The sequence below is a fragment of the Notamacropus eugenii genome, chromosome 6, assembly GCF_028372415.1.
Source record: "Notamacropus eugenii isolate mMacEug1 chromosome 6, mMacEug1.pri_v2, whole genome shotgun sequence".
In the NCBI taxonomy this organism is placed as follows: Eukaryota; Metazoa; Chordata; class Mammalia; order Diprotodontia; family Macropodidae; genus Notamacropus; species Notamacropus eugenii.
In genome coordinates this window covers 314,750,373-314,778,053 of record NC_092877.1, presented here as the reverse complement: position 1 = coordinate 314,778,053, position 27,681 = coordinate 314,750,373, and the positions used below count along the sequence as shown (strand labels likewise).

Sequence of the window (27,681 nt, the reverse complement as noted above, 5' to 3'; positions counted from 1 at the left end):
GCAAAAAAGACTTTTTAGCAGAGGGAAAAAGAGGGGAGGTGAGAGAAAAACATGAAGTTTACTCTCATCACATTCAACTAAAGGAAGGAATAAAATGTACACTCATTTTGGTATGAAAACCTATCTTACAATACAGGAAAGTGGGGGAGAAGGGGATAAGCAGGGTGGGGGGGATGATGGAAGGGAGGGCAATGGGAGGAGGGAGCAATTTGAAGTCAACACTCTTGGGGAGGGACAGGATCAAAAGAGAGAATGGAAGCAATGGGGGCAGGATCAGATGGAGGGAAATATAGTTAGTCTTACACAACATGACTATTATGGAAGTCATTTGCAAAACTACACAGATATGGCCTATATTGAATTGCTTGCCTTCCCAAAGGGAATGGGTGGGGAGGGAGAGATGAAGAGAAGTTGGAAGTCAAAGTTTTAGGAACAACTGTCAAGTACTGTTCTTGTTACTAGGAAATAAGAAATACAGGTAATGGGGTATAGAAAGTTATCTGGCCCTACAGGACAAAAGGAAAGGGAGGGATGATAGAAGAAAGGGCAGATCGGTGATAGGGGCAATTAGAATGCTCGGTGTTTGGGGGTGGGGGGAGGGGACAAATGGGGAGAAAATTTGGAACCCAAAATTTTGTGAAAATGAATGTTAAAAGTTAAATAAATAAATTTTAAAAAAATAAAAAATTAAAGAATTGGCTATTAAATTTTCAATGTAAGCATTGCACCTCAGAAATCAGCAAATGCTACAAATTAAGATGTGATTTATTGTTTTGTTGATTTTCTAAACTCCAGGAAGTAATGAAGAAAATCTTTATAATGCAGATTAAACTTAAAAGTGTGTCCTGCATACATTCTCCACCCCCTCTGGAGAGCCAGTTGTTAAACATTTGAGATACCTATATGCAAGCATAGAATATAGAACTGGTATATGAGAGACTAGATTCTAAGAACCAAGCATTAAAAAGAAAAAAAAAAAGATGAGTCCAAGGAAAGAAGTCACCCCAGACCTGAAAAACAGTAAGAAGGACCTCACCACCAGTTCCCTACAGGCCCATCCCATTTGGGATTATAGGATATTGGGATATAGGATAGTAAAGGTTGAGAATGGGGAATATACTACATTGGACAGTGGCTTTCAAGTACCTATTGTATTCCAGAAATTCTATGAGTGACATTGAGAAATATAACTCTATAGCCACTGAAAAGACCAGGAATTTGTTGGGTTAACTGGTCAAAAAACAAACAAGTTGCCCACATTTGAGATACATCAGATCAAGCTTGAAGTTTCCTAAGTTGGTGTCAACAGGAAAGTGGGCACCATGTTTTGTTGTTTCTAGATCCACCAACTCTCACTGGAATGTCAGCAATGAATGAAACCAATTCCAGCCTATGTAAGGCACTTGTAGTTATCGCAAGCAACAAGCTGGGACCTAATACCTGCACACTTGGACTATCAATGCAGCCTGCCTAGAAACTGGCAGAAGGACAGAGGTTCTGGTAGCTCCCAAGAGCAGTGACTTTTCAAACTCAGAAGTTAATCTGGAGAAGTTTTACTTGAATGGCTTTCCAGAACTGGAAGAATGGAAAGATCCCTTGAGACACAAGATCAGCAGGAAGACAAGTTTGTTCTCTTTTCATGAGTGGGATGTTGGATGTGCCTAAGAACCCACAATGATCTAAGATGGTTCCTTTATCTCCAATGGAAGATCTTAGAAGCCATGTAAAAGAATTATTGGTTAACGGTATCTTCACAGACTCCAGCAACCTATATGATTGTATATAATGATAGTTCAGAACAAGAATGGAAAGATAGGTATCCAGATGACTGCACTATGAACAAAACATCTAAAACAGACCATTATCCCATGCCAAGAGTTTGATACCTTGCACTTACATTCAAGATATTCAGACTGTCTATTTGGCAGCCAGGAGTTCTCGTTGCTAAATTTAAGCAGTAGAAATTATCATATTCCTCTGGGAGGAGAAAACAAAAAAAATGGCTTTCATCTGAATTTTTGTTAATGATTTGAACACATGCCCCAGAATATTTCTGGAGTATTTGCCCCTTTCCAATGACTGACAGAGAAAATAGTCACAGACACCATTTTCCTGGAAGTGTTGGTAAATTTCAATAAACTAATTGTCTTTGGAAAATCACTAGAAGATTCTGAGCAAAGGCCAATAAAACTGTTGGACCAATCAGTGGAAGCTAGTCTGAACTTTTCACTGATAAGTGGCCAGTTTTACAGTGCCTTGGTCAAGTATTTGGGTTGTGTGATACAGTAAGGTATGAATGCTGGTCCAGAGAAGGCAGAAGTACTCCTGCACTGGCCACTTCTGAAGAATCTTCAGGCCTTTGGTCTTTTGTAGGACTGACAATCAATGTGGAAAATATGTTAAGAACTGCACTGATGCTACTAACCCCCTCAATGACTTTACTCATGGATAGATAACTGAAAAAAAACAAAACTGGAGGGCAGCTTGGTTGTTGCTCTAAATTCTATGAGAACAAATGGACAGTGGATGGACAAATGTGGAAGAAAAAAACCTCAGCTGTTTCTAACATGTACCAGTGTTGGCCTATGAGAAAAGAAGTCTTTTTTTTCTAAATATAGATGCTAACCTGGAAGATTTGGAAGAAATCATATCAGGAGAGTGAAGACCACCACATAACTCATGGTACTGGCCAACAGAGGACTTGGTGATGGTGAGATCAGGCACCTTATATGCCAACTGTAGCTCTTAACTTAGAAATGAGCTGTCAATGAGAAGTGCAAAGAATAGATGGAGGAAGCAAAGTTTCAGGCATGGCCTGCAAACAATCTACTAATATATTTTCACCAGTGCCAAGTTAGATGCTCTTGCCACAGATGGATGGCAGCACTAGTCAAGAATGAATTCTACTTACACCACCCTGGAAGGAGCATTGATGTGGACGCAGAAGTTCTTCCCCAAAGGCCATATGAAACTGAGGCTATGATAATTCCTAAGAAAAGAATAAAAGCTATTAAATGAACATTCGGGGAACTCTGCTATAGATGCAGTTCAGTCTAGGAATTCCACCAGATAGGATGGCAACAGTATTGAGGAATCTTGTCATATTAAAGCAACCCTCCTTGTCTCTGAGGTTCACGGTTACCTGTGAGAAGAGTAGATCGCCAATGGACTGCAAGAAGTAACATAATCCAAGAAACAGAAAAGTCCCATTCTCTAGAAGACATTTTGCAGCTGACAGTGGGAAATGTTGATGTGTGTAATAGAGAGCTCTACTGCTGTTGTTACTGTTGTGGTTCATCCTCAATTTTTGAAGAGGACCAATGATGTCATCGGTGATGTCTTGACTGGTGGGTGAATTGGATTTAAGGGAGGCAGAGTTGCACAAAGTCACCAGCCTCATTCTTTCTTCCAGAGTCATCAAAGTCCAGCAGCAGGACAAAAGTAAGATGACTGACTATGGCCCAGGGTCCAGTGGATGACCTTGGTGATTTCAGTGTCTAACCAAGCTCCAAGCACTCCACAGGGCTTGTTTCATCATGCCTTCATGGCCCTTGCAACAGATAATTCTCAATCATCCATTCTCTGAGGAGGAAGGGAGATGAGGCCTTCATTTGCTTGGGACAGACACACCCCCACACACACACACAATTCGCCAATGGGCTTGAGACCTATCATTTACCCTCAGCCTGGTTTAGCAGGTCTGCCAAGATGGTTTAGCAGAGTGTGGCTGCTGGGCATGCTAACAGCTTCTCAGAATCCCAGGTGAGAGGTGGTTGAAAATGGACAGCAAAGGTAAATATATAGCCCTGAAAAAAAGTCTTGGAAAGCCTTCACCTCAGGGGGTGCTAGTTTTTTCTGAACACCCCAAACAAGTAAAGTAGTATAGAGGGAGAAGAAAGAAAGTTTAAAGAGAAAGGAGTATCAAGGAGGAGAGAGTGACCAAGGCTGCAAAGAGGTCAAAGAGAATGCAGACAGAAAAAGTCATTGGATTTGGCAACTAAGAGCCCATCAGTAACTTCGGAGAGAACAATTTGGGTGGAATGATAACGCTGGAAACAAGATGGTAATAAGTAAGGAAAGAACTAGTGGAGAGAAAGTGTGGAGACACCTATTGTGAATAAGAAGATCTGAGATGAGAGCTGGGGGATGGAAGGATCAAGTGCAGATTTTTTCAGGATGGGGGAGACATGGGCATGTTTGTAAGCAACAGAAAATGAGCCAGAAAAGAGGAGACTGAAAATAAGCAAAAGAGTGGGGATGACAGAGAGGGCAATCTGTAGGAGGATAAGTGATGGAATAGGATGACTTGAACAAGTAGAGGGGTTAGCTTTGGTAAGAAATGAAGCTACATCATCATGTGAGACACGGGTGAAGAGAGTAGCAGAAGGGGTGTGTGTGTGTGTGTGTGTGTGTGTGTGTGTGTGTGTGTGTGTGTGTGTGTGTGTGTGTGTTTGTGTGTGAGGGAGGGAGGCAGAAACAGAGACTGAGTGAGACAAAGAGAGACAAAAAAGAGAGGTTATATACATAAACATACACATACACGTATACACATGTATGTATGTGTATATATGTAGTACCTAGTTTTATATAGTTATATATAGTTGTATATATGTATATGTGTGTATATTTTATACAAATATTTACCATGTATGTATTATATATAATGTATATATTCTATTTATTTATGTAATAGGAGGAGGGCAGTGAATGCCCCAATCACCTAAGATGGAGATGCCTGGGATCCGATGCTGAGCAACAGGACACTTGGTGCACATGCATGAACATTTCTGTGCTGGCCCGCCGTGGGGCTGGGAGCTGTGTTTTTCCACCAAAGGGTGAAGGACTCACTCACTCACAGTCAGGGGAGGCAGGGAAGGACCCAAATTTAGGCATCGTGGTCCCTAAGAAAGGGATTTGTTCTTGTTTTGCTTGTACTTTTCAGCTCTAGGTGAAGAGAGTGAAGCCCCCGATCCAGAAGCTAAAGTTTTGGGGACCTTTGTTTCAGACTAGATGTTGAAGTCAGCCTAGCAGCCCTACTAAACCAGAAAAACCCATTGATGTTAGTCCAGTGGAATTTTGAACTTGAATTTAGTGGGATTAATGCTGTGTAGAAATTAAATTGAGCCTAATCCCCCTTCCCTACCAAAGACCCTGGTGGTGTAGAGGGGATTACACTACCAAGGTATTGGGGAAAATGTTTAAATGCTTATCCTTGGTATATCCTTGAAGTCAATGTTCCTTTGTAAATGCTAATCCATTGTTAAATGGTTAAATAGAATTGGGGTGCTAATCACTGGATTCCTAAAATTGAATGGGAACGCAGCCAGTGAAAGTTCTAGCCAATATCCCAAGGGTACCGGGGAAGAGACACTGGAGAAATAACCCACCTGACTCTCAGAACTCTGAGGGTAGAGACAGAGCAAACCTATGCTACATTTAGATGTTAAAAATTCAAGTCATCAAGAATTTACTAAGCAATTTCTATGTGTCAGGCACTGGGCTAAATGCTGGGGATGCAAAGAAAAGCAAAAACAGCTCCTACCCTCAAGGAATTCACATTTTAATGGGGAAAGATGGCGTGCAAACCACTACGTACATAAAAGATATCTACAGGATGAATGTGAGCTAATCTCTGATGGAAAGCATTAGCCTGGAGAGGGGTCAGGAAAGGTTTCTTGTAGAAGGTATGATTTTAGATCTTCCTTCTCTGAAGGAAACCAAGAGGAAGAGAATTCGAAGAATGGGGACAGCCAGGGAAGATGCCACTGGCTGGAACAGCCAGTGGACCAGTGTTCCTGGATAACAGAGTGATTGCAAAAAAAATGTATAGGATTGGGTTATGAAGGGATTTAAAAGCCAAACACGGGATTTTCTATCTGATTCTATAAATAAAAGGAGGTTTTTGGGTAAAGGGCGCGTGAGGAGACCGGGAGTGACATGGTCAGAACATCGATTTGGGAAGATCTATTTGGCAGCAGAATGAAGGACAAGGAGACCAACCAGCAGGTCATGCAGTAGTCCAGGCAGTGATGGAGGATGTGTTAGATATAGTCAATACCTGGAGTTTACATAGCTCTGGCGGGAGGACTTGCTGAGCCTTTTTCAGAGCTGCTCATCCACCTTTGGTGTCTATCTTCACCCAACTTTCACCTGCGGCTCCAAGAAGCTGTAGCATGTGCTCTTCAGTAAAACATGGTCGAGATAGATGGGTTAAATCAGATCGAGGGTTACCAACAGACCTCAAACCCATTAGCCAGTTGGGGGGCAGGGAAGGGTGGCTACCTAAGCATGTGAAGACTTCCCTGATGGAATGGGCTGATGAGAATAATCTGTTCCAATGGCTGTGAAGGTCAAGAAAGCCAGTGCTTGTGGGGTGCTTAGAGCTTGGTCATACATTGAAGAAATCATGGTCACCCATTGGATCCTAGGTCATAGCCAGTGGTCTTACTTTTTTCCTGCCACTGGACTTCAATGATTCGAGGCTGAAGACTTTGTGCTAGTCTGGCTTACTTAAATCTAATTTACCCACAGGTCAAGACTATCCCATGATATCATTGGTCCTCTTCAAAAACGAAAAACGAACATTTCTTTGAGATTCACAGAGTGCTTCATAAATATGACCCTAGTCTATCCCCACAACAACCCTATTAGGTAGGTGGCTATTATTATGCCCATCTTACAGATAAGGAAACTGAGACACAGAGGTTAGGAACTTACTCATGATCACAAAGTTAAGTATCTGATGCAAGATTTGAATTTGTTTCACTCACACCAAATCCAGCACTCTATCCTAAGAAGGTAGAATAAACAACACTTAGCAACAAATAGATGGACGTGGGGGATGAGAGAGGGAGAGATTTGTCTCCTGAATTAGAAAGTAAGCTCCCTGCGGGCAGTACTTGAATTTGTATTCCCAGAGCTTAATACAAAGTCTGGAATAAAATAAATACTTAACAAATATTTGTTGAGTAATATTATGAATTTTAATTGCTATTAAATTGGTTTGATTCTTAGGCAAAGCTAGAAAAGAAATATTTCTAATCTATTCAATCTTACCACATTTTCAAAAAAAATTTCTTTTAAGACAAACCTAGAAGAAGAAGAAGAAGAAAACAGATTCGATTTTGTTAATTCATACATGACAATTTTAATTGCTTTGAATTCTCCATTCCTCAACTTTCAAATAGTTTTAATTCAATCAATATAGAAATATTAGAAACTTCCAAGGTAAGGAAATCTGTTAATTCACCAACTCACTAATGAACTTTTCAGTTTTCCTCCAAATTCGTTATAAGTACCCTCAATTCTATGATAGTTGAAAATCGCTAAATTGAAAAGGTACAAAACATGGTTTATTCCTCTCTCTCTAAGATTATTGCATATTTGTTCTAGATTTCCATAGAATCATATTAGAAAATACTCAACATGAAACACACAAAAAAATGGAAAGCAGTTTGTATTAATATTAACAAGTTGTAATAATAATAATGAGCCCACATTGATTTAAGCTTTGCAGTTTATAAAGTGCTTTCCTTGAAACAATCCGGTATAGTAGATAGTACAAATATTATCCCCTCCATCTTAAAGATAAATAAATTTAGGCTTAGAGAGAGTAAAAGACTTTCCCAAAGTTTTATCTACCAAGGACTAGTGTGAGGCTTCAGACCCCAAATTAATGTAATGAAGCAGGAGGCGCACAGGAACTTTGACTCTGCTACTAACTACCTATATGACCTCGGATGAGTCATTTCTGGGTCTCAGTTTCCTTAAATGATAAGGTTGAAATAGAAGATCTTCAAGACACTTTGCAACCCTAAATCAGTCATCCCTGGATGACCACTATACCTCTTTGGAGAGAGGTTTGCAAAGAGATTACAAAATAAATCTGTCATACATTCTTTTCATTGGAAAGGTTCTTAATAGGGGAAAGACAGCAGCATAATTACAGAATCTGATACCAGTATGCCTGTTACACCTGAACATTCTTTCTAAGTTCACTTACTAACTCAACGATGATCTAACAAAGCCTCCAGACTTAAGTGAAAGGTCCCTATCATACTAGATGAAATACCGATGACCCTTGATCCTCTGCCTCTATCTCTGGGGGCTTAACCGAGACTCTCTGTGGTTTGGGGGGCCCCTATACATGGATAACTGACTAGACCAAAGTTTACCCACCTACTCACCTGAGATGACAATTCATTTCTCATTGGCTCCTTCTAGTGATATCGATGTTGTCATCTCGCCATTGAGATAGCACCCCGCCAAAATCGATTGGCCCTCTCACCCACATCCCCGGGGCTGTGCTCTATAGGCAAAGTGGATTGGTCCTTCTTAGTCGTGTTTATGACATTATTGACTTAAAGTGACGAAAAGTCCTACATTACTCCAGAGTTCAATATTGTAACTGGCTGCCTCTTCTGGCTAATGCTGCTTTAGTTGGTCTTTTCTCTCCTACTCTCCTCTTCTTAGGATCTTTCTTTGGCTCAAACAAACCCCTTTCCAGAAACATTTATCCTCCTCCCCCTGTCCAGGACTATTTCCTTTCTTGGCCCCAACAACCTTTTCTAAATGTATATTAAATAAGAGAAATGCAGTTGGCATCTCTTAAAACATTAACTGTCAGGCCTTGGCAAGCCAACTCGAGCACTCAGATCGAGGTCTGTTGCGGAAAAGCAGATTATGAAGTTGCATTTCTTTCTTTTTCCTGTTTCGCATCACCCTCTAGTGTTCAATACAATGTCCTGCACATAGGAGCTTTCAAGGAATGTCCTTTAAAATCATTTGCTTCTATTTCCACATATCTCCTTGAGGAAGTTCATCCATACTAATTCATTCATTCAGCAAACGTATGATCTGAACACTGACCAATCTCGGTGTCCCTGTGTGTGCTGTTTTCTGTTTTGTATTGCTCTTCTCCCTAACCTTTGCTTATAGATAAGCTTCCGTTAAGTTTCAATTCAAATATTTCTTTTCTGAAGGATCATTTCCTCCAGATTCCCAAGTTTATTAATAACCTTTGCCCTCAACCTTCACATAGTATTTTGATCTGTAACACTAATGCACTTGCAGCACACTCCTATGTTTCCAATCTTCTTACACCTTACTCCTCATCACGTACTCTCTCAATCCAGTGACACTGGTCTCCTGCTATTTTATGAACAAGACACTCCATCTCAGTCCTGGGCATTTTCTCTGGCTGCCACCATGCCTGGAATGCTTTCCCTCCTATTTCTGTCTGCTTACTTCTCTGCCTTCTCTTAAAACTCAACTAAATGCCCATTTTCTACAGGAACTCTTTCTCAAACCCTCCTAATTCTAGTGTTTTCCCTCTCTTAATTGTTTCCTATTTATCCTGTATGTAGCTTATCAGTATATATTTGTTGCCTTGTTGTCTCCCCCATTAGAGTAAGAACTCCTTGAGTGATACAGGGATTATCTTTTGCCTCTTTTTAAATCCCAGAATTTACCACAGAGCTTGGCACACCATAGGTGCTTAATAAATATTTATTAACTGACTGATAGAGCTACTTACTAGACTACAAGGTGCTTGAAGGCAGATAACCCTCTTTATGTATGTTTTGTATGTCTCTGACGCAGTGTTCTACATACAACAGGCAGGTTTTGGTCACAAATCTTTAGGTCTTCCTGTTTTTGTTATTGTATGTTATATCATTTCTGCCATAATAATAATAATGATAACAGTACTCTATACTTTAGCAGCCAACTAGATTTGTGATCGCATAATTTTAGAAGTTCCTTCCATTCATGCAAATTACAACTGACTCATGTTTGAAACTCCTATCTGTATTCTTCCCATGTGCCTGACGCCTTCTTTGTTTTCTTACAGTGTCTCAAGAGTACTAGCGGTAACACTCTAGCAGTCCACACGTCATCCTTCAATCTCAACACGTGACCAGCCCAATCTTATCTTGCTGTCACACAATTCCTTGATGATTCCTCTACTCCTGTTTTCCCTCTTTGGTTATAGATTTCAGCCACCATATGCCTCTCTACACCCTCTATGTGATATTCATCTTTATTTCTCTGAAGGCAGGGGTGTTTTATTTCTTGCTGTCATATAGCAATGGCAGTAAAATGTTAGTGTTGAGAAGATAGCCCTTTGCTTTCGTGGGAAGCATGGGTCAGATAAAGAGCTTTACAATCTCCTGAAAGTACTCCAGCCTCCTTTACTTTTCCTGTCCAATTCTGGACCCAGCTCATTCTTCATATGTAGTGTCTGTCCTAGATATACATGCTGTCGGGCAAGCTTTATGGGATGTTTGTTCAGATGCTGATTGAAATCCAAGCAATAGACATCCTTCATATACTTCATCTTTCCTGTGTGGATGGACAGGACAAGTTCCTTTGAAGGATTACAGATCTCATCCAGGAGGTTCTGCAGTGTCTTGAGGCTTGATGCAACCTGCACAATATCAGGTATAAACATGAGTATCAGAAGGACATCTCTGTGTGCAGAGAATCCTGGACTTTGCCCTGGATCTTCTCCAACACAACTTTAGGTAAAGGCCAAGTCAGTAAGACGTATGGTCGCCAAAGTTACATCCCCACTGTGATGACATGATACAAATTGTCTTCATGTCCTTGGTACCTAACCCTTTCTTGGATATCTTCAATATGCTTATTCTGCATTAAAATCCTACTTGAAGCATCACGGTGTGGGTAAAGTTATAACAATAGAATATATCCACTGGCAGGTCCCACAAAGCTGGAAAGGGTTTTCATACAAACCCAGTAATAGACTGTGTGTCTTTTGTGTGCAGATCAGCCTAGCTAAGCTCTGAGAGGCTCACTATTAACTATGAAGAGATCAATATTTTGGCTATTTTTAATATTTTAACTCTTACTTAATTTGTTAAACTAATAATAATTTAGTTTAATATTTTAACTGTTCAAAAACTATCTACTGAAGCACAGAGGGATTGTGGGAGGAGATAGGCATCACAAGGGATAAAACCCTAGACCGTGGAATCAAGGACAGAATTCAAATCCAGGCTCAGATACTTGTAGATTTGTGATGAACTTAAGCAAATCATTTAACCTCTGACTAGGGATTGTTGTGAGGATCAAATGAAATAATAAAGCTAGTAATAAAGATTAAAGTGCTGTAAAAAAAAAAAAAGAAAAGAAAAAAAAAGATTTAAACCATGTAAATGTTAGCTTTTTTTTTTTTTTAAAGAAGAGCCAGTATTGCCATTTCAGATATTCCTTCCATCAGTACAATTCAGTCTGTCCATGCTTTGTGGTGGACACTTTGTCGAAACCTTTCTGTAGAGGAGAGGACAGGCAGGGAGAGTATGACTGACAATTTGGAAAGAACAGATTTCAAATGATTTTGGGTCCCAGGATTCTGAGGATCCTATGGACTAAAATTCTAAAGGAGAAATCAGCCCAGGTGCCATTCAAGAATGAAATTCTATGTGCATGATAAGAAATGATAAGCTTGATGATCTTAGAAAAAAACATGGATAGACTTGTATGAAATAATGAAAAGCAAAATGAGCAGAACCAAGAGAATGATGTATGCATTAACAGCAATATTGTTTATAAGAATGACTTTGGGGCTGAGGTCGGGAGGGAGGGAGAGAATTTGTAACTCAACATTTTAATATATGATGTATTTATTTTTTCAGTTTTCAACATTCACTTCCACAAGAATTTGAATTTCAAATTTTTCCCCATCTCTCCACACTCCCCACCCCAGGACAGTGTGCACCCCATCCACCCCTTCCCTCAGGCTGTTGTCCCTTCTATCACCCCCACTTCTTCCATCTACTTCCACTCTATTTTCCTGTAGGACAACATAGATTTCTATATCCCATTGCCTATACATCTTATTTCCCAGTTGCATGCAAAAACAATTTTTAACATTCATTTTTAAAGAGTTGAATTCCATATTCTCTCCCTTCCTCCCTCCTCACCTACCCTCATTGAGAAAGCAAGCAATTTGATATAGGTCATACATGTGCAGTCATGTAAAACACTTCCATAACAGTTATGTTGCAAAAGACTAACCAGATTTCCCTCTGTCCTGTCCTGCCCTCCATTTATTCCATTTTCTCCCTTGACCTGTTCCTCCACAAGTGTTTGCTTCTGATTATCCCTTTCCCCAATTGGCTATCCCTTCTATTATCTTCCCTCTCTTATCCCCTTCCCCTCTGCTTTCCTTCAGAGTAAAATAGATTTTCATACTCAATTGAGTGTGTGTTATTCCCTCATAAAGCCAAATTCGATGAGAGTAAGGCTTATTTATTCCCTTTCCTCTCCTCCCTCTTCCCCCTCCATTGTAAAAGCTCTCTTTCCTCTTTTATGTGAGATGATTTGCTACATTCTACCTCTCTGTTCTCTTAATCCTAGTACATTCCACTCAACAGTAAATTTTATTTTTTAGCTATTCTCCCTTCATATTCAGCTTACCCTGTGCACTGTATGTATGTATGTCTAAATATACACATACATACATATACACATACATACCTACACATAATATACACACATATACATATATGTGTGCATGTATGTGTACATTCCTTTTAACTACCCTAATACTGAAAAAGGTCTCCTGAGTTACAAATATCATCTTTTCATGTAGGAATGCAAACAGTTCAACTTTAATGAGTTCCTTATGGCTTCTCTTTCCTGTTTACTTTTTCATGTTTCTCTTGACTCTTGTATTTGAAAGTCAAATTTTCTATTCAGCTCTGGTCTTTCCAACAAGAATGCTTGGAAACCCTCTATATCATTGAAATTCCATTTTTTTCCCCTGAAGTATTATACTCAGTTTTGCTGGGTAGGGGATTCTTGGTTTTAATATTACCTCCTTTGACTTTTGGAATATCATATTCCAAGCCCTTCAATCCCTTAATGTAGAAGCTGCTAAATCCTGTGTTATCCTAATTGTACTTCCACAATACTTGAATTGTTTCTTTCGAGTTGCTTGTAATATTTTCTCCTTGAACTGGGAAGTCTGGAATTTGGCTACAACATTCCTAGGAGTTTTCCTTTTGGGATCTCTTTCAAGAGGTGCTCAGTGAATTCTTTCCATCTCTATTTTACCCTCTGTTTCTAGAATATCAGGGCAGTTTTCCTTGATAATTTTTTGGAAGATGATGTCTAGGCTCTTTTTTTATCATGGTTTTCTGGACCAATAATTTTTAAATTATCTTTTCTGGATCTATTTTCCAGGTGAGTTGTTTTATCAATGAGATATTTACATTATCTTCTATTTTTTTCATCTTTTGGTTTTGTTTTATAATTTCTTGATTTCTTATAGTCATTAGCTTCCATCTGCTCCATTTTAATTTTTAAAGAGCTATTTTCTTCAGTGAGCTTTTAGATCACCTTTGCCATTGGGCCAATTGTGCTTTTTAAGGTACTCTTCTCCTCATTAACTTTTTGAATGTGTTTGGCCATTTGGGTTAGTCTGTTTTTAGAGGTGTTATTTTCATTAGCACTTTTTGGGTCTCCTTTTGCAAACTGTTGACTCATTTTTATGATTTTCTTGCACTGTTCTTATTTTTCTTTTACCTCTCTTACTTGATTTTCAAAATCATTTGAGCTCTGCCATGGCCTGAAACCATTTCATATGTTTTTGGAGGCTTTGGATGTAGGAGCCTTGACCTTGCTGTCTTCTCCTGGTTGTATGCTTTGGTCTTCCTCTGGTTGTATGCTTTGATCTTACTCATCCGAAAGGATGGCAGAAAATACCTTTTCACCAAGAAAGTAGCCTTTTATAGTCTTATTTTTTCCCTTTTTTGGGTATTTTCCTGGCCAATTACTTGACTTTTGAGCCCTTTGTCAAGAGGAGGATATACTACACCTGGCTTCAGAGGTTTTGTGTAATTGTCCGCTGAGATATTTCTAGGGACCTGTAAGTTCTCAGCTCCACCAAGGTGGCATAATCAAGGAAGAGGTGTTTACTCCTCTCCTGGCCTGCACTCTGGTCTGTGAGCAACCACAAGCACTCTTTTCTGCCCTGGAACTGCGAGTAGGATTCCCTCTCCACAGCCACCACCAGCTCTGCCATGCCAGTGTTCCTACTCACCCTGGGACTGCCACTCAGGACTGAGACCCAGATCAGCTGCTCAATTCCCCTCTGGAAGTGTCTGCTGCTGCCACTGTCTTGGGGTTAGGGCTGGGTCAGGTCCATGTTTCCTTCTCACCCAGGGGAAAGAGCTTTCTCACTGACCTTTGAAGCTTTGTGGGTTGAGAAATCTGGAAACTGCTGCAACTGCCCATGATTCAGCACCCTGAAGCCAATCCAGTACTGTCTGTGCAGGAGCAGCCCAGTGCTCCACTCCAAGCCAGGTGCAATAGACCCTTCCTGTTGGCCTTCCAGGTCGTCTTGGTCTGGAAATTTGTTTCACTTTGTCATTTTGTGGCTTCTGCTGCTCTAGACTTTGTTTGCAGTCATTTTTTTTTACAGGTATTTTAAGGGCTTTGGGGGAGAGCTGGACCAAGTCCACACTTCTACTCCATCATCTTGGCTCTGCCTCCTCATAACTCAACATTTTAAAAAAGAATGTTAAAAATTGTTTTTACATGTAACAGGGGGAAAATAAAATACTAAATAATTTTTTTAAAAAAAAAGAATGAGCAACTAAGTCATTTTGACTGTTATAAATACCTAAATTAACTACAAAGGACTTATGAAGAAAGGTGCTATCTGCATCCAGAGAAAGAACTGATAAATAGAAGATATTTCTGTCAATGGTAGCCATCTCTCAGGGAAAGAAGGGGAGGAAAGAAAAAAAGGGGGATACATTACGTTACATGATGATAACTTTATTATATAAATATATTTATCATAAATATGATTAATATTGCTTTAATAAATATAAATTTATTTAATATATTATATTTTAAAAAGGAAGAGTTGTATATAACAGATTTTCAGTTTCATGTGCAATCACCTTTTCTTCTATTCTATGTTATGGAAATGCTTGCTTTACTTCTTAAGTTCAGAATAAAATTTAAAAAAATTTTAAAAGAATGAAATTCTGAGAACACAAAGAAAGACAGCTCTGAGGAAGAGGAAAAATAGGAAGAGACTGATGTGAATATACAGGAAACTCATCAAACCACACAAACCATACCAACTTGGTCCATTACAAATTTATGATGCATAACTACAATTCGGTTCTCACCTTGTACCTCCCTAATCAATTCACTATCCCACTCACTGTGGTTATTCTTCCAAACCTTTTCATCCCTTACCAAACCTCCAATGGTTCCCCCTCCCCCTATTCTTTCAGTTGAGAACCTTGTCTCTTATTTTATTGGAAAAGTTGAGGGCATTTGCCATGAGTTCCCCCTTCTTCCCATTTCATACCAGATGCTTTTGCCACTATCTCTACCATCACCCCATCTCGCAGGAAGAGGCAGTCCTTCTCCTTGCCAAGATAAACCAATCTACAATACACAATCCAATTTCTCTACCAAATTCCTCTATTCATTATCTCCATTCTCTCACTTCAATCTCTCCCTACTACTGCTTCCTTACTGCCTCTAGACTCAAAATAGTCTTCCTTGAGCCATCAAATCTACTTTTCTAGCCATAACCTTTCTGCTGACCTCTAGATTCTCATCTCCAACTGCTTATTGGCTATTTTGAACTGGATTACCACAGATATCTTCGAAACTAAACTCCCTAAATCTTCACCTCTTCCTAACTTTCTTAATACTGTACCACCAGTTTCCCAGTCACCCAGGTTTACAATCTAAGTGTTATCCTCAACTCCTCAACTTCTCTCAATCTCCATATTCAATCTGTTGCCAAGGCTTATTGATTTTACCTTTGTAACATCTTTTGCGTATACCACCTTCTCTCCTTTGACACTGTCACCACTTTGATACAGGCCCTCCCCCTTTACTATTGCAATAAATGCCCAAGTCTCTCCTAACATCCTCCACTCAGCTATCAAAGTGATCTTCCTACATTGCAGATCTGATTGCGTTACCTCCCTAATTATTAAACACTAGTGGCTGCCTATCACCTCCAATATAAAATATTAAAAATTCTCTTAATGTTCACCTCTCCAATTTTCTTACACCTTACACCCCCAACCCCACCCCATTTACTCTCTCATCCAGTAATATTGACCTCCTTGCTGTTCTTTCAACAAGAAACTCCACATCCCATTCTGGCATTTTCATTGGCTCTCCCCATTCTTAAAATGTTCTCCCTCCTCACCTCCACCTCCTGGCTTCCCCAACTTTCTTCAGGACCCAACGACTTACAAGAAACCTTTCCTGATTCCCCTTAATTCTAGTGCCTTCCCTCTGTGCCCTTGCCTTAGTGCCTTGATTACCTCCAATTTATCCTGTCCATTGTTTGTTCACAGATTTTTGCCTGTTTTCTCCCCCATTAGATTGTGGGAGCAGGAACCCTATTTTGCCTTTGTATCCCCCGCACCTAGCACAGCATTTTCAAAAGAGGAGAAATTATTAAGGGATAGTGACTGAAGTTGAAGAGACCCTACCAAAGGCTTACACAGGGCAACACTATCAGTCTATGGTTTCATCAGTCACATTCCTCAAATTGCTTGACCTAAACTAAGACATACATAATTCCTGAACTTTGAAGATTACATATTCATGTCACATTCATACTAACATATCATGTATTAACATTTAGGTAGCACCAATAATAATTGTGAAAGTAGGTGATCTTGCCATGCTGTAGGTGTGAAGGCTAACAGATAAATAACCCAAGGACCACACTGATACTCACGTGTTGTGGAAGTAGGCCTAGGCCAGGAGCCATTACAGTTTTCCTAGGTGGCAAGCATCACCCCAATCCAAGGAATATACTTGCTACTTGACTCCAGGGTGAAAAAAAACACTCTGCAGGCCAAGCACTTCCTGGACCAGACTGAGCTCCAAACAAAACCCTCTACATGCGCTCCCTTGCTAAGAGGAGAAACTTTGTATTATCAGCCTGGAAAGGCAATCTGAAGCCACTTTGTGAAGGCCTTTAAATGTCAAATGGAAGAGTTTGTATTTTAAATTAACGACAGTAGGGAACTGAAGCTTCTTGAGCATTGAAACATGGTCAGAACTGTGTGGCACGTGAGTGACGACTTAGAGAAGAGACTGGATGCATGGAGACCAATAGGAAGGGTGCTGGGTATTACAATAGTCCAGATAAGAATGAGTGAGAACCTGAATTAGGGTGGCTGTGATATAAGTAGAGAGGGGGACAGATGATATAAAATGCCTACAGTTATCATTACATGTTGAGTCTGAGATCCTATGGTATATCCAGATATAAATGTTAAGCAGGTCAGAGATAAGAGCTTCATTTGTGCCTGTAGAAGTGATCCGTATAGATCTGTATGGGAGTTAATGAGATCACTAAGGAGAAAGTAGAAAGAGAAATCAGGAAAGCATTTCCATGTATACAAGCATGACATGGATGATGAAGTGAGAATTGGTCCAAGAAGTCAGAATAAAATCACAACTGAGAAGTGCCATGAAAATCCATGAAGTGGGGAATATCCAAAGGTAGAGGCTAACAGTGTTGAATGTTGCTGAGGTCAAGATAAAATCTGACAATAAGTCACTGGGTTTCACGATAAAGAGGTCATCGCTGGCCATGCAGAATAGTTTATCCAGCTGTAGAGAGAAGCCTAATTGAAAAAGGCTTAAAAAGTAGGAAGGAACACTAATACAGCTTCTTCTAGGCAAGAAATGATGAAGTCACAATGCAGGGAAGTATACTTTTATTTATGTAAACAGAGGAGTATCAATACCATACAAAGAACAAAACACCTTACTAACAAGATTATATTCTAATGGAGGAGCCAACAAATTTATATACACAACATATATGCTTGTGTCTCACAAATATAAAATGAATAAATACAATTATATACAAAGTAGTTAAAAACAAAGAAGTTTGGGAAGGAGATTCCTAATACTTGGGAGTGATCAGGAAGGCTTTCATAGAGAAAATGATGTTTGAGCTGAATCTTAAAGGGAGGGACTCTGAAGCAGAGGCAAGGATAAAGATTTCAGGCTTGGGGGACCTGCAAAAGCATGGAGTTTTCTCTGAGATGAGCAAAGAAGCCAGACTGGGTGGACCACAGAGTACAAGGTGAGTGATGTCCACTGAGGCTGGAATGGTAGGTTAGAGTTCATGTAAGCAGTTTAAAAGCTAAAAAGAAGTGCTAACATTTTATTCTAGAGAAATAGGAAGCCAATGAAACTAATAAAGAGAGTCATAAGATCAGTAGCAGTAGCATGTAAGGTGGACTGGTGATTCCCAGGATTACACCTAAGCCAGGCACATCTTCATTCCTCCCCAGAATGCACTCATGACCTTTGCTTTCTGATTGGCTGGTTTTTCCCACAACCTCCATTATAGGGAGGATGCCAAGGCCAGACATAGCTTCTTTTCCAAACTATACTCCGGATTCTCCAAACTTTCTCTACCATACTCCTGGGGGAGTAGCCCCTGGATTTTTTGTAGGGACTACATTTGTGCTTCTATTTGTATCCTCAGGAATTAGCAGGGCCTGGGTACATAGAAAGCAGTTAATACATGTTTGTTGACAACTTGACTGATGAGAGACTTGAGGGAGGGAAATCAATTAGGAACTGGAATGATCCAGAAACAGAAGTGATGAGGGCCTGAACTAAGGTGCTAAGGTTTAAGTAGAGAAGGGACTGGATTCAAAAGAAATGTTAAAGTAGAAATAACAAAATATGGCAATTTTTTGGCAATATGGGAGGAGGGGAGATGAAGAGTCCAAGATAATCCAAGGTTACAAAATGGGAGACTACAAAGATGGTGGTGCCTTCAACAGTAGTGGAGAATGTGGAAAAGAAGAGGGCTGGAGGGAAAATAAGTTGTTTTGAACTTGCAGAACTAAAGAGATCTCCATAACATCCAATTTAAAACATAATATAACTTGTATATTTGACAATATTGGAATTATAAGAGATCTCTATCTCTGAGTCACATGCAGAGAAAAGTTAAATCCACAAGAACTAAGTTACCAAAAGCGTACAGGGAGAAAGCCTATGGCAAGTGTGATATGGGTAATAAGTCACAAAAGGAGACTGAGGAGTAGGCGGCCAGGTAGGAGAAACAGATGACAGCATTTATTACATCACAGATTTAGAGCTTGTAAGGACTTCACTAGTTCCCTCTTTCAATCTTCTCAAGGAACTGAAGCACAGAAGTGACTTGACCAAGAGCACAAAGGTTGTGAACATCAAAGGCAGTAGTATTCAACAAACAGATCCTGACTCCAAGTCCAGGGTTCTTTCCATTAACTACGTTATAGAAACAAGGAGTAACCAGGAAGATGGGGCACATGTGAATTGAGTAGCAATAGCAAGCACATCAAAACAAACTTCTGAGATCAAGAAAGATGGTTTGAGAAAAGGTCATCAGTTTTTATGAGTTGCTAATCTTGAAGCTATATTAGGTAAAAGGTAAGAATTCAGATTTTAAAGCATAAAGTAAACGGGAGGTAATAAGTGGTCTTTTTCTTCCCTAATTCACTAGTGAGATGCCAGCTGAATCAAATGAAAGACAGGGGTCTTGAGCATGTAAACACCAGTACAGACTGACGATGAAAAAGTCAGTTTAAGGGCAAGCTCCCAAAAAGGAAGGGAAGGAATCTGGGGTAAAAGGGTTGGCGCGCCTCAGTAGGTCAACTGGAGTGAAGGAGTACAGAATTGTGGTTTTAACATGAAGTTGGGATTCCCAGGGGGATCACTACAGGGCGTTGTTTTTAGTTAAGGAAGCAAGATTCTTTTAAAGTAGGGGAGGATATCAGTGTAAAAGGCTCTTACAGGGAAGTCACAACTCTGAACTTATTTCATCTGTAAAATGGAAGGGTTGTAATAGTTTGTAAAACTCAGCACCTAGCACAGTACTTGATACAGAAGCTAGTGAATCTTTATTGACAAACTCCCAGCTCTAAATTCTATAATTTTAGGACTTGACCTAAGGCACTAGTGAAAATATTGAACGCAAAAAAGCCAAAGGCAGGTAACACTCCTAACAAACTCTAGATGGGTTGATATCTGTCCACTATTACTACCCACTAGGTCCAGCTAATTAACAAAATCTGGATCTCTACCATGTTCATGAGGATATTATATTTGTCAAATGCCCTTTTGAAATCTAAATTTATACTATGGCTTCCTAAAGGCACAGCAAGCTTGTCAATAGAAGTTAGCCTAGTCTCTTAACAGCTTAACCAGTTGTGATAAATCCATGCTAGCTCCTTCATGCTCACCATCAATTCCCTTTCTAAACGCTAACAAAGCATTCCTGTGATAACAATTTGGTTTTCGCCAAGAATTAAAATGAATATCAACTGAGTTCGAAGAATACGTTCTCTTTAGATAACTGTAAATTCACCCCTCTGCAATACTGTGGCACTTGTCCTCTTTTCTGTTTTTCAAAGATCAGTGAAAATTCAGCAGTTACATGTGCCAGTTAGAGACTGTTTCCCATTTATATTTCCCCGGTGGCAAAAATGTTTTCCTCTACCTCACTTATTTTTCCAAATGAAATATAAAAACTATTCAGTAGGCCTCAGAAATCATATTTAAAACAAAATTACAAATGTACCATTATTTCCAACAGTCTAGAAAGTAGGAAACTTAATTATTATTTTGTTACTAACATAGAAATCACTTGCTATTTAATCTCCTAGACCAGGAGTTCTTAATCCCTTTTTAGTCATAGGTGACCCTTCAACTCCCTTAGGGAAACTCAGGTGAAGTCTATAGATTCCTTGGAATGGTTTTCAAATGCATAAAATACATCTAAGAGAAACCAATTATATCGAAATAAAGATGTCTCAAGTTTATGGGCCCCTTAAACACCCAACGACCCCAGGATACAAACCTGTACTTTTACTTCAGCTGTTAAGTAAAATGTTTCCTTCAACTCTTATAGACAAATGATTTTAACAAACCAGTTGTGGAGTGCTAAAAACAGTGGACTGAGATCTTGACTATTAATATATGGAATTCTAAGATTCATAAAGCACTTTACAAACATTACCATTGTAGTTTGTGTAGACCATCCAACTCTCCAATGCATGTTAATTATTATGGTTCTCTATACAGGTTGGTCCTTTCCCTCCAATCACCTAATCCCATGAAAAGACAGAACTATGTATCTCCACTACCTTCAACCCCAGCTTTTTAATACCTACTCTGCACTAACCAAATATCTGCAAGCCAATTATAAATAGGTTCAAAAAATGACTACTAAGAACCAAAGAGATTTTTTATTCCATAAATTAACCCATTTATTGTTGGACTATGGGCTACAGATATTTGATAAGAAGATTTTACTGGTCTTTCAATTCCTTCAGTCTTCTGATGGCAGATTTGACCGTGACTGCAGAGGTGGTACTGGAAAGAAAAGTAACAAAGTCAGATTTTCCAACATAAACAACTACTTTAAAACAAGAAAGGATATTATGAAATCCTAGCTAGAAATCTCTTTAAATGACAAATGGAAGAAATTCTGCTTTTGCTAGTCTCAACTTAAATGATAAAGATTTCTTCTGGGATTTTCTAGAGGGAACTGCAAAACTATATTCAGAAATAATTCATTTCTAGAGACTACACCTTTAAAAACATTTTGCAGAAAGGTAAAATCTTGACTATACAGCATATGCTTCTAGTGCTTCCGATGGTTTGGATACCAGCAGAAAACAAATAAGCAAACAGGTAAAAGTGAGACATCAATTTTATGAGCTAACACTGAAATAGCTCTGTGGTAAAAAAGAGTCTGCCTTTTAATATTTTATTATTTTGACTCTTTATAACACACCCTAATAAGAGCAATTCCTTTATTTCTGTACCCCTACTGTACTGACCAGGGCTGTATAGTTTTGCTGTGCTGAATATGAATGCCAAGATATCTGAACTGAAGTGGGACAGGTCCATTCCCAACAGAGCTTAAAAAATTTTCTAGTATTCAGCAGTCATAAAAAGCTTTCTCATTCACACCTCAATGCTTCCTAATGTCTGCACAATTTAAACAATCCTGGGCATCTGATTTTATCAGACCAGAATAGAGAAGTGGCAAATTGGAATGAAAAGAGCATGAGAGGCAGGTCTGTATACAAGAGAAGAATTTTTAGTGCACTGCATTAGCAATCACTTTTAAATGTTTTGTCTAAAAAAAAAAAAAACAATTTAAAAAATTCTGAACAGTTTAACTAAGGAAGACTTCATTTTTCATATACTATCAGCCTTACTCTGGGACTCAGTTAACAACTTAGAAAGCTTTAACACTAAGCTGGCAAAAAAATGTGTTGAATGTTTCTGAAAATGTTTTAAAACTACCTAAATTTACCTCTGTCATTGTTCCACACTCTAAAGAAAATGGTCATGCTGATCCCTCAGCTGCCAAAACTTAGTTATGTAAGTACGGAATAAGTTTGACAATTATTTTCAACAAAAAAAAATGATTAGAATTAAGTTTTTCCAGTTTACATAGCATGTCTTACTTATCAAGGACTCCACTTCCTTATGAATAAATAACCTTATTCCCACTCATGAGCCAACTATGTTGTTTTACCTGCTACGTAACCAGCAGAGAGTACCTTTCTCTTTTCCTCCAAGTCTCCCCAAATATCTCACAATCAATTCTAAATCTTTCAGAAGTGTCTTTAAAGATTAACAAAACTGCCAGCAACATGCATCTTATATGTGATAAGAATTTTGACTTGCTGGGGCTGGATTCAACTGAATCCTGAAGTTACAACTGAGTCTCTTGGCCTCAGGACTTCTTACTATAACTAAGACATAAGATAGCTAAAGACCAAGCTTCCTACCCTAACGTACGTGGCAATCGACCTGTAACTTAAAGGCTTCAAGGCCTGTCTGGAGCAAATAGTCCACTGTCATACTGCTGCTATGGACCAAAGCCAGGATCCTGCCAGGCTATTTAAGAAACAAAATGAACAAGAATGTGTAAATAGCCAGATACTAAGAATACAAAAAGTATCTCTGCCCAGAAAGGAACTAACACTATGAGATACAACACTTACACATTTAAGTATACATAAAATATATACCAAGGAAATAAAGGTAATTTCAGGGAGTAAATAGTACAGAAATCAAAAAGGGTCACATATAACAGGTAAAGATGGAAGAAAGTGCACAGAAGACATAAGAGACAACAAAGACTTAATATACCAACAATTTCCAAAAGAGGCTCAGCTTCTGACCCATGTAAAACTATCCTCCTAAAGCTTCCCCATTTATAGCCCTGCACAACTGTCTCTTTACATTCACAATGACACCCTTCTTCTGAAGGCCCAAAGCATGTATATGGGTTTTTAGTGGTGAAATGAGTTCAGCCTCAGAACACTACCTGACCACTGGCTGCATAATCTGTGGCCATGGAACATACTAGGCATAAACAACTTTTGTGGGAATCAAAACTGAACTTAGCACTGCCCACTGCAGACATATTTACTACTACACCCACCCACACCCACACCCCTGGGCAAATCAACTTACTTGTATGTCCATGCTCCACCAGCTACTGTTTTCATACAGGATCCACAATGCCAAATACCCACTGCCCGTCTCTTCATTTTGGTCTACAAAAAAGAAATATCCCACATGAACTAGCTTCCACGCTTGAAGTATTAAGGCACCGAATTTAACTGTTTCAGCTCTCTAAAAGCTGTCAGATGTAATGCTCAATTCAGGGCAACACTGTCATGTGCTTTCCTTTAGAACATTTCTTCTTCCCACACCTCCAAATTAAGTATCTTATTTATCTAAACTTCAACTCAACAAATACTTATTATCATGAGTTCTCTGCAAATAATTCTTTTCTATTTTCCATTTAAGTCTTTAATAAATGTCTAAATTTTGCCTCATCCCTAACAACTCACATTTATATAGCACTCTCTCTCAACAACTTTTAGGCAGGTAGCATCATTATGTCCATTTTACAGAAGAAAATGAAGCTTAGAGAGGCTAAATGACTTTACCCAAGGCCACAGATACAGCAAGGACAGAGCTGGAATTTAACAGCAAGCTTTCTTGTACACTGCCTCACCTTTCACATTTGTTAAATAAAATGCCTATCAGAGAACTAAGAGAAAAAAGCTCTAACCTGAGCAATCATGGATATTTGCTCCTCCCCTTTATCATGTTCCATCTCCCATTTCTGTGCCTTTAGCTGCTCAGTGTCCCCTCCTGTTCACCACTTCCCTTCCCCCAGAATTCCTAGTCAATGTCAAGGTTCTGCTCAAATGCTACCGCATCATCTTTCTTAATCCCCCCAAGTTGTTTGTGATCCTTCCCTAAGTTCATATTTAATTTTCTCTGCCTTAGAATTTAAATTCCTTCAGAGCAACCACTAGTCTTTTTCTTTCTATTTCCAGGGCTCAGTACAAGGTCAGGCACAAAGAAGGCACTTATAATTTAAAAAGATTAGTTTTAAGGATTCAAAACAAGGGGGAAGACAGAAAAACAATACATTTGGAAAAGTCCTAAGGACAGTTAAGACAGCCCCTTTCCTCATGTTACTCACCTTGCCACAGAAGGAGCAGGTATACTTGGCATGCTGGCTAATTTCAATTTTCTTCACCATTTTTCTGAGGGATGCACCATAACGTGTTCCATATTTACCAACGATTCCGACCTTCTTAGTACGTTTAGCCTGTGATGGTCCAATTTCAACAAAACATTTAAACACTGAACTTGTTAACAACAGGGTACAGAAATGAATATTTCTGTCCTCAAGAAGCTTATAATTTAATGAGACTAAGAAGATCCAACAGTCCCTTGTAATCTAGAGCTGAGAAGTATTAAAGACTGACTGGAGAAGGGTTTCTAGGTATCACAGCAGATAAAAGTGATGCACCTGGTGTCAGGAAGACTCAGCCTCAAGCATTTAAATGGGAGACCCTAGGCAAGTCACTTAATCTCAGCTGGCCTCAAAGCAAAATGGGGATAACAGCACCTACCTCCTAGGTTATTGTAAGAATCAAATCAAGTATTTTTAATAAGCTTTATACATCTTAAAGCACTATAATAAATGCTGGCTGCTACTTCATTTTATTAGCAAACAAAATTAAATTAAGCATGATTTAGTGGAAAGTAACAATAAAAGGGGGGGGGGAATCTGTCAGCAGAGACCTCAGTTCAAATCCTGCCTTTGATCCATGCTGGGCTGTGTGACCACAGCAGGCAAGTCATTTGACCTCACAAAAGTAGAAATCTGCATTGGAAGGAAAAGTTGAGGAGCTAATCAATCAATCAACGTTTATTAAGCACCTAAGTAATGATGAGGATACAAGAGGCAAAAAACAAACCAAAACAAAACCAAAAACCAGTCCCTGCTTTTAAGTAGCTTATAATCACAGTAGAAATCAAAAGCCACTTAAAATCACAGGGGTTCTTGGGAGACTCACAGGTACTCTGTACACCTTAAATTAGTGCGAAGTATGGCTATTCCTGAGCTCCCAAGGGACCCCGCCACAACTCTAAGCAACCTAGCACAAGCCTTTCTAAAGAGCCCCAACTGCTAATAACTAACTGAACGTTTATATAAGCACCCACATATTTACATTTATTGTTATAAATTATTTATAACTTATACGTTCATTTACAAATACATACATATATTAAACGATGTATTCGCACCCATTTATGAACACAATGTATACAATGCTTTACGGTGCAGAACCCCTGCTGGTTATCTCCCGTTTCTCCCGTGTATCCGTCGCCCCCCGCCCCAGCTTTTCTTCGCGCTCCCCCCCGAAGCCAGCGCCGTCTGACGCTAACACAGCCCCGCGGGGTCGGCGCTGTCCCACCTCCACCTGCCCGCCCCGCTCTCCAGGACACCAGGGGGGCTTTCTCGCCATTTCCTTCCAAGGCTCATTTTAAAGAGGAGGAAACTGAGGCAGAGTCGAGTGACTCGCCCGAGGCCACGCGGCTCCGCTCAGGAAGCGGAGTCTGCTTGACTCCCGGCACTTCCCCTTTTACGGAGAAGTAAACTGAGGCAGGCAGATGCCCAGCACCGAAACGCCCGCCGCCCCTTCGCACCGCACCTGACAAACGGTAGGGGCCTAACAAACGTCTCCAGACCGGCTGGGGGCCGGGCTCCCTTCCTCCTCCGGGCCTCTCGGGGCCCACCGCCCGCGGACGCCGGAGTCCGCTCCCCGGCCCTAACACTACCCCCAAACCCTGCCTGGACCCGCGCGCTCCGCGGAGCCCTCCCCGCTTCCCTTCTCTCCCGAGGGCGCGGGCGCACGCGCAGGGCTCGGCCCTTCCAGGCTGTGCAGGCCGCGCGCCTCCCCGGCCGGCCCCTGAGTCAGGCCCCGGGGCAAAGGCCACCCCGGCGGCAGAGGGCCGGGTTGGGGTAACGCGAATGAGGCAGAGGCTGGAGAAGAAGCACGGGGGCATTCTGGGTCACAAAGGGGCCGGTGGCGGGGTAGATGGCAGCGGATGAAGGGAGGCCTAGGCCGGGAGGGGGCCAACTTACCATGTTGCCAGCTACTGGGCTGGAACTCGGAGAGGAAAGAAGGAAGTGCGCATGCGCGCTTTCAGAGCCTGAGACCGGACGTGACGTAGGGAGGTGGGGCTAGATAGCAACAGAACTCTATGGTTGGGCGGTAAAGTCTAAGGATGAGTCCTCCAGGATGCTCTTACCTCCCTGGGGAGGAACCTGCGAGTGTTTGAAATACAGTTACAGAATGTTATACCTGGAAGAGTCTTTGTAGGAAAATAGAATTTAAAAGTAGGAGGAGACTATACAGTCAGAGAATATTAGATGTGGAATAGATTTCTTAGGACTGTAGAATTTAAAAGTAGGAGGAGACTTTGAAGTCCATCTGTATTTTACAGATCATAAGATCATAGGTATAGATCAGGAATTCTTAATTTTTGTGTGTGTTGTGGACACCTTTGACAGTCTAGTCAGGGCTGTAGACCCCTTCTTAGAATAATGTTTTAAAATGCGTAAAATAAATACAAAGGATTACAAAAGAAACCAATTACATGACACTTATCAAAATATTAAATACTAATAATAGCCAGCATTTATGTAGCTAAAATGCGGGTCCGGTGATTCATTCACTGCTCCAAGACCTTGCTGTTAGGGAGTTTTTAACCTACGTCAAGTTTAACTTTACCTCACTGAAACGTTTCCCCCTGATTTTGGTTCTGCCCTGTGGAGCAAGGAGTCATTCCACCCTTTTGAGGTACTCAGGCAAATTCTGGATGGATGATCTTTTGTAAGGGATATTGCAGAGAGGATTCTTTTTCACGAGGTCCTTTTCAACTCTGAAATTCCATGATTCTTTGATTCTGCTCACAGGACATTCTCTCTCCTCTGTGCCATTTTCATTCACTCTCATGCATTCCACTAACTACCTTTATATGTAGATGATCACCAAATTCAGCCTTCATTTCAGCTCCAGACTTCTAGACCCACATCACCAAACTGTCCATTGACCATCTCCATTTGGATATCTTGTTGGCATTTAGTGTCTAAAATGAAAGTCATCAGCTTTCTCCCTAAACTCGTCCCTCTTTCAAGCTTATCTTTTCAGCCTTCAGAACTGAAATGTCAAAATAATTGTGAATCCTCTTATCCCCTCTGTGCCCCTTATATCCGAGTCTTACAGACTCTAGCTCTATAAGAGCTTT

General features: G+C 40.1%; 1 protein-coding gene across 2 annotated transcripts; it reads right to left on the bottom strand.

Annotated features, from left to right (window-relative positions):
* Positions 1–21,277: 21,277 nt before the first annotated feature.
* RPL37A (ribosomal protein L37a) lies at positions 21,278–26,626 on the bottom strand. Of its 2 annotated transcripts, none has more exons than XR_011968907.1 (4): positions 26,082–26,481; positions 24,560–24,688; positions 23,533–23,615; positions 21,278–21,408 (listed from the first exon to the last, which is right to left on the bottom strand). XR_011968907.1 is itself a non-coding variant. In XM_072617652.1 (4 exons), the coding sequence occupies exons 1-4, from the start codon at positions 26,516–26,518 to the stop codon at positions 21,345–21,347; spliced, it is 279 nt and encodes a 92-aa protein (XP_072473753.1). In that variant the 5' UTR covers positions 26,519–26,626; the 3' UTR covers positions 21,278–21,344. The 2 variants fall into 2 exon arrangements, 1 of the variants encoding a protein (XP_072473753.1); XM_072617652.1 differs by lacking the exon at positions 26,082–26,481 and adding an exon at positions 26,516–26,626.
* Positions 26,627–27,681: the final 1,055 nt, after the last annotated feature.

Bases quoted from the DNA above. Each gene is read 5' to 3' on its own strand.
- RPL37A (XM_072617652.1), bottom strand. The intron at 23,616-24,559 runs GTGAGTAACATG...TCTTTTTTGTAG, and splicing joins CCTGCTCCTTCTGTGGCAAG to ACCAAAATGAAGAGACGGGC. The intron at 21,409-23,532 runs GTAAGTTGATTT...TTTTCTTTCCAG, and splicing joins GGTGGAGCATGGACATACAA to TACCACCTCTGCAGTCACGG.